This window comes from Neopelma chrysocephalum, unplaced genomic scaffold (assembly GCF_003984885.1).
Source record: "Neopelma chrysocephalum unplaced genomic scaffold, ASM398488v2 Primary Assembly neopelma1_97102, whole genome shotgun sequence".
Lineage (NCBI taxonomy): Eukaryota > Metazoa > Chordata > Aves > Passeriformes > Pipridae > Neopelma > Neopelma chrysocephalum.
Genome location: NW_020925744.1, coordinates 947,393 through 954,444, shown reverse-complemented (window position 1 = coordinate 954,444; position 7,052 = coordinate 947,393). Strand labels below are relative to the sequence as shown.

At 39.2% G+C, this 7,052-nt stretch overlaps 1 protein-coding gene across 8 annotated transcripts in view; it reads right to left on the bottom strand.

Annotated features, from left to right (window-relative positions):
- ARHGEF28 (Rho guanine nucleotide exchange factor 28) overlaps positions 1-7,052 on the bottom strand; it is a 124,178-nt gene that overhangs the window by 49,171 nt on the left and 67,955 nt on the right. For all 8 annotated transcript variants that reach the window (XM_027671526.1, XM_027671529.1, XM_027671525.1 and 5 more), the window contains exons 3-5: positions 5,123-5,400; positions 2,533-2,677; positions 1,113-1,224 (exon numbers count right to left, since the gene is read on the bottom strand). In XM_027671526.1, coding sequence (XP_027527327.1) covers positions 1,113-1,224; positions 2,533-2,677; positions 5,123-5,400 — 535 coding nt within the window. The remainder of the gene's footprint in view (positions 1-1,112; positions 1,225-2,532; positions 2,678-5,122; positions 5,401-7,052) is intronic.

Sequence of the window (7,052 nt, the reverse complement as noted above, 5' to 3'; positions counted from 1 at the left end):
CTGTGTCCGGACCCCTTTTTGCAGTGCCGCGTCCCATTCCCTTTCCCCTCGGGCCGTGGCATAGATGTGGCACTTAATGTTATGGTTTAGTTGACATGATGGTGTTCAGTGAAAGGCTGGAATCAACGATCTTGGAGGTCTTTTCCAATTTTAATAATTCTACGATTCTATGACCTAGTTCCAAGACCCCTGCCATGGGCAGGCATGCCACCTACTAGACCAGGTTGCCCAAAGACCCATTCAACCTGGCTTTGAACACTTCCAGTGATGGGGCATTCATAATCTCTCTTGGTGTCCATCCCACCTGGTTCACTGTAATTCACATGTCCTGCCTCTTGCTCTGGACTACTGGACCACTAAAGGTATACTGGAGTGAGAGACAAGCTGGAAGTATAACAACTGACAGGATTATACAGGACAGAGGTCAAGCCTCTTGAAATGCAGGTGGTTTTTAACTGATGTGAGTTGTACGAAAAGCACAGTATATATATTTCACACTTCACATAGTTTTCAAACATAACCCATAAAACATACCCTCATTGTGAAAAGTGTGAGTTGTCTTCTAAATATGAAACTGTGACTAGAAATAATGCATGTCAGAAACAATTTGTGAAAAATTACAAGCTTCTTGCAGAGACATCTCTGACTCCACTTGATGAAGAGTGTGGGTTTTGCTCCGCAGCCTGTAGAGATGACTACCACCCATCTGTGTTTTGGAGATTCCCTAAGGTCTTTGGGAAGCTGGATTCACCTGCCCTCTTTGACATCTCTTCTGTGTCATCCTGAGCTTTCTCCCAGTCTTTGTCAGGCCCTCAGCAGGAGGCTGGGATGAGAATCTTCCAAAAAGAAGATTACTGTTCTTGCCTGCACTATTTTTTGTGGTTATTGCTCTCCCAGTTTGTGTGCCCTCCCAAGGATCAGCAGATGTATCAGGGGAGGGCATGACAGGGCTGTAGACAGGAGAAGAGCGAGGGACAACAGTAGGGCTACCTAAAGGCTACTAGACTCACACACTGGTGAGCTGGGTACAGGACAGGCCTGAGTAAAGCTGTCAGCACTGGGAGTGAAGCAGGCAGGTATGGGATGAGGCTGTGCAAAGCCAGAGACCTGACCTTCATTTGAATCCCGAACTGCAAAGTCCTGAGGAACGTGAGGTCTTCCTACCAAACCTTTAGGTGAGGAGCAGGAATAGGAGCGGGACCGAATCCCAAACACTGTGCTTTCCTACAAGAAATTGCAGTAAATTAAAACTTTGTCATTTTGAAATGCATCAGCAACAGAAACAAAAAAATCAGCAACAAAATTTCTGAAAGAAAGGCAGCTGACCACACACATACACTTTTCTGGTTTCATTAAATCTTTCAGTTGAAGTACAATTTTTGATGACTTCATGTGAATTCTTAGGAAGTCTGTCATATTTCCATCACGGTAAATTTTTGTATATTAGAGGAAATAATTTGTGGGTGCAAGTTAGACTAAGAGAAAGCTTACATTCTTCTCCAGTTTGGTGACAGGCCACATCCCAACAGTGTTGTTGGCCATTATATCTGATGACGAAACTATCTTCTTTTACCAATGGAGGCATTAATCTTAGTACTTTAGTACCTCAAAAACATTTCATGGAGACTAAGGCCATGCCTTGATAATTACTGATGTCAGAGCTTCCAAAGAAAGGAGCTGACCTCTTTCCCTTTCCCCTGTGTTGTTTGTTTGGTTTCTTTTATTAATACTGTGTATGAAAACATTTTCCAATCCCCAAACACGTCAACAGTAAGGCTTGAAAGAAAATCCCATAATTTTTGATGTACCATTTATATTTCAACAGAGCCTACTCCTAAAACTCCTGTAAAGTGCTTACCTTACTGTTTTTAAAAGTAGCCCTGACAGAATTCAGTGTTTATGCTGAACTCTTTTTCTCCTTCATGTAATCATTTGCTAAAGGTCAGATAAAGTTCTACAGTGGCAACAAGTGTGTCTAAAAAAACCATAAAGAATCTCTACAAATTAAAAATAACTCTTTATGTGTCTGAAGATCTCAGAAATGGCACCATGGTCTAATGAAAGGTAACGTAGACAGGATACTTCAGAAAACCATAACGAAGAGGAGAGATTTGCATTGCTCAATGTATAAAACCCAGTTGAATTTCCCTGAGTGTAGAAATTGTTTTAAAACAGGCAGCAGGACAGTTTACAAAGCTGTTACTATTTCACATAACTACAGCTGGTTAAAAATTTCCTCACTAAATATCTTTGTTAGGAAATGCTGATTCACTGAACCTGAGATATTTCCTTTGAAATACTTGCAATAAATGATGGGGTTTTTTAAAGTTGAAGCAAATGTCTGATGCACCATTTCCATAGCTGCTGTCTAGCCCAGCCACAGTCAGGGAGTTTCAGCTTCACAACCCTGTATGAGTGTTCTCTGCTGACACTAGCAGTGCCAACTGGGAACTCATTTTTCCTCTTTAGATTCAGATATTTCTCTGATTTACTTAAAAGGAAAACAATTCAAACCAACACAGTATGAAGTACCTTGGGCTGCAGACTGGTAGATAAGTCTAATCCATCTCTGCTAGAAGCCATGGCCTCTGAAGAGCCGAGGGCAGGGTAATAAACATGGGATCTGTCCAAAGCACCTCCACTTCCACCATCTACTTCAAGGTCATCGAGACTTGAACTGAAGCAGAAAACAAAGTCTTTAATTTCCCTGAATTCCTCATAACAATTTATCTCAACCTTAATGTAACAAGCAAAGATACTACTGAACGCTCTCATCAATGACAATCCAAACCACCATCATTATGTCAGTTAAGTCGTGCTCTGAGGCCTCTCTCAGGTCTGCAATCACCTGGACAAGGTACTCAGTCACTGTACAGGACTCCTCTGACCCAGCCTTGTAGATCTGCAGTGCAGATGTCAGTATCGCCAATGATCATGCAGACTCCCACCACAGCCAGCCATCTCTGAAGGATGATTTTTAGACCCATGTTCAGCATTTCCCTTAAAATGTGATGGTTTTTTCCATGCATGCACCTGCCTCTCTATATAGATGATAATAAGAACTAAGACAACAAGCAGAACTGAGACAACCAGCTCAGATTTCAGTATTAAGATACATGGGTATAGATGGACATTTTGTGCATTTGTATATTTGACGGATATGATGTGGTTGTTCACAGACATTTTTTTCTACATCTGTGGCTTTAAAATGGAGGATGAAAGAGGAAAACAACAACAGAGATGAAGCAGGATCTAAGACAGTTTATAAGATTCATTTCAAAAGATATAAATTTAAAAACATATAGGACTACAAACAGACTGAAAAATCTCTGGCTAAATTAATACACCAAACACCTAGAAACTATCTGACTGGCAAAGGTTCCTGAGCAGAAAAGTGTCCTAAGGTTTCTCAGCAGTACCAGGGTTTCCCAGGATGGGTCCTGCAACCTACAAGACCGAGTTCATGGTCTCTTGATCAGAGTAACTGGAAGGAATGGTTGACTGCTTGCAATAACATTCCAACCTTCAAACACAAAACTTCAAATTATGTGTGGTATTTCAAAATAGCCAGGGTTCCTACCAGGAATAATAGCATAAAAATGCCTTCACACTCCACTACTTTGTCGAAGCACAGATCTATCAATACTGTCTGAAACCACTTCCTTATTACAAATCTAAAGACAGTATTTCACAATGTTGCCTAGTAATAGCCCATGTGATGTCTCAGAAGCAAGTTATTTAAATACATTATTAGTTACTGTCACACATTAAAATTGAAAAAGCAATACATGCCTACACTAACAGACAAATGTCCATGACTTACTGGAAGTAACTCCCTCAGGGAATTTTTCTGACATAAAAAGCTGGTTTAAAAATAGGATTACGCACTGGTAGTCTTATTTTATGGGTAATATTTGGTTCACTCACATATGTCATGTGACATATTAAGCCAAATTACATGTGCCTGGAAATTCATATACAGTCTTAAAGTTCTGATACAGGTACCTGATCTAGGTCTTTAAAAGGGTGGGAGTACCTAAAAATGTATAGGATAAAAATGTTTCTGACCAGAAGCAGAGGAAGCTTAGATTATGTAGATTCCTAGAGGAAGAGTAATCTACATGATAACCCTATAGTCAGCAAAAAAAAAAAGAAAAAGAAGACTGGGAAAGAAAAAATCTTTGTCTGACACTTACTGTGTTATCTATGTTGAAGACTCCTCCTAGTGGGACCTTACAGTTGCATAAGAAACTCAAAATGAAGGTAGAGAAAATTTTATTGCCCACTTTAATTAACAATTGGCTGACACTACTGCTTCCTTACTGTTTTTACATAGATCTGATATGTTTTTACATAGACTATCTCCAACTAGTCCTAACGCTCTTGAAAGCCGGGAAGAAGACTCAAATTTCCTCCTGTACAAGAAGGAACTGATTTCATGTCTTATCTATCCAGAGAAGCAATTGCTTAAATTTTAAATTAATTGTTAAAACCAAAATTATAGTTTCATCTTCAAAATTCTCTGAATTTCAGAAGTCAAGTTCTCACCATAACCTAAAGCCATTTGTAAGAGGTTGCTCAGACAAATAGCTCTGTTGCCAGCAATCCTTGTGTACCAGTAATGGGGCAGAAAACAATCTAAACCTATCAGAAACAGCTGTACTCTGCACTGTGTTTTTTGAGACAAAAAATATATATGCAATCAGAAATAACTTGGTCCTCCGACAGGCCAATGCAAAGAACAGAAAGATTCTCAGAGAATTCCACAGATTTGGGACTATTTTCTTAATGGAAAATATTACTGAGAAAAACCATAGCGAAATTCTGGTTTCTGACAAAAATGACACAATGGCAGTGATAGGGCTGATTGGTTTTTTGTAAAGAGTACGTGCATACAAGGAAAAAAGGTACAAAAGTATCCATTTGCGTGGACAGTTTTATTTGTTAAAAATGTCTTCATAGCTATTTTATGAAACAGATCATTAGGACAATAAATACCAGTGATACAAAACAGTGATTTCAGTAAAAGTATTTATTACTCCAGATTCTGCTTCATCTTTTGAAATAAAAGGTGGTTATAAATATTCCTTATTCTGGCCATATTATCAAGTCAATTCCATACCTTCTTTTCATGTCAGCATAAAGTTGGCCCCGATCCTTAATAAATCCACGAGTCTTGAATGGAAGATATGAATCTGCTACATACAGATGAGAAGGTGAAATGGTATGTCTTAATCCTGGTCTTTGACTTCCTTCATTTGGAACATACATATATTGATCATTCTCTTCAAGGGAGGGAGACGAAGAGCTCTTAGCCATCGATACTGAGCTGGTGGGATTCAGACACATTTCACTGCTGATACCATCTCCATGAACATAGTTAGTCTTTAAATTTCCAGTCTGTAGGTAAAAATGAATGCCGGTAAGAGGCAATAACAAGATGTACTGTCAGGAAACAAGAACCAGAATAGTCTGCCATTTTATTTATGGATATATGTTTTGTGGGTTTTTTTCCCTATTACTTTTTATACAACATGAATAGAAGGCAAGTTACATGGCTAAGAGATTCTAGACCTTTCCTTACTTTTTTCCCTAATTGGAATAGCAAGGAATTACTCTTTGCTATTACTATGCTATTACTATGAATTACTATTACTGAATTTCTCCCTCATATCTACACCTTTTACTAAATGTACTGATGCATATACTTACAAATTTTATTAAAAGTAACTTTGAGTCAAGCAAAAAATATGCATAATACATTAGTGTGGGAGACGGACAAAAATTCAAACACTGTGCAATTTAATTTGGAAAAATCAGCCTACAAATCGAGCACTTTTAAATTTTCAGCACCAGGTTTCCTAAGCTTTGAGATAAACAAAAATGACCTGGAACAGAGTTTCTCCAGGGCAGGAAGGGAAAAGACTCTTATTTTTTTCCATTAAGCAATTACGTGCATGAAGCACCCCTCCTGTTGCACAAAGACAAAAATGGAGTTGGGAATTCTGTTTTCTCAGGTACAGGGATTAGAATTTAGACTCTGGTAAGAATTCTTTGAATTCTCCTGTTGACTGTGTAGAAGATACTAAAACACAGTTCATTGTTAGTCTTTTAGAAAGAGGCTACTGTCATCTAAACCCATACTGAATAATACTGAAAAGTCACACTGCCAATGAAAACATTCAGTCTCTGAAAAGCACCTGTATAAAAGTAAGAATAAAGGAAGGATTGCAAGCGTTTGCAAAGCCCTGGTCTTTCAGATTGCTGACTTCATCCTCTCCCATCTCTCTTGAGATGTGCTTTTATCCCCATCTTAATTATGTTTCTCTTAATAAAAGACAAAAAGACCTGCCGGCATTTTTACAGCAGCCCACATTTTCATTCAAAGATATGGCACATGCAGATCTGGAAATACTTCTGTTGTGCTGTGCAGATGAGATGCACAATGGTAAAATGCTTTTCCCAGATCTTATGCAGCTGTTCCTCCATGCAAAGTTACTCCTGCCTGGGCAGTGTTCCCCTTCAGCACCAGAGGGACCTTCTCCAGCAGCCACTCTGGCTCCTGCAGAGTAGTGCTTAAGGGAGAACTTGGCCCCAGCCAGCAACCTAACAAAGTTTAATGTGGCCACATACTAAGCAAAGGTTAGCAATCCAAGCTGAAGGACCCCTAAGCAATACACCTGGTAACATCTGCATCTGTAACGGAGATGCAGTCCTGTAGCTCTGTCTTTCCAACCTCCTTATTCAAAATCAAATGTACATTAGAGTCCTCCTGACAGCTGCTCACTCCTCGGTCATTATTACATGCATTTCTCTATAACTTTCTGTGCATTTTGAACACACTTGGCCTCTGACTTAAACTTCCATCTCAGCTGTCACAAAGAACTGGATCTACAGTAAATGCAGTGGGTGAAGTGTTTCAGGGAATGGGAGTGGGAGGGGAAACAGTAAAAAGAAAGAAAAAAATCACACATGCAAAATCTCAGACTTCTAACATTATGATCTGATAATTTCTTACTCTTATATTCCAACTTTCAGCCCAGGGAGAGCCC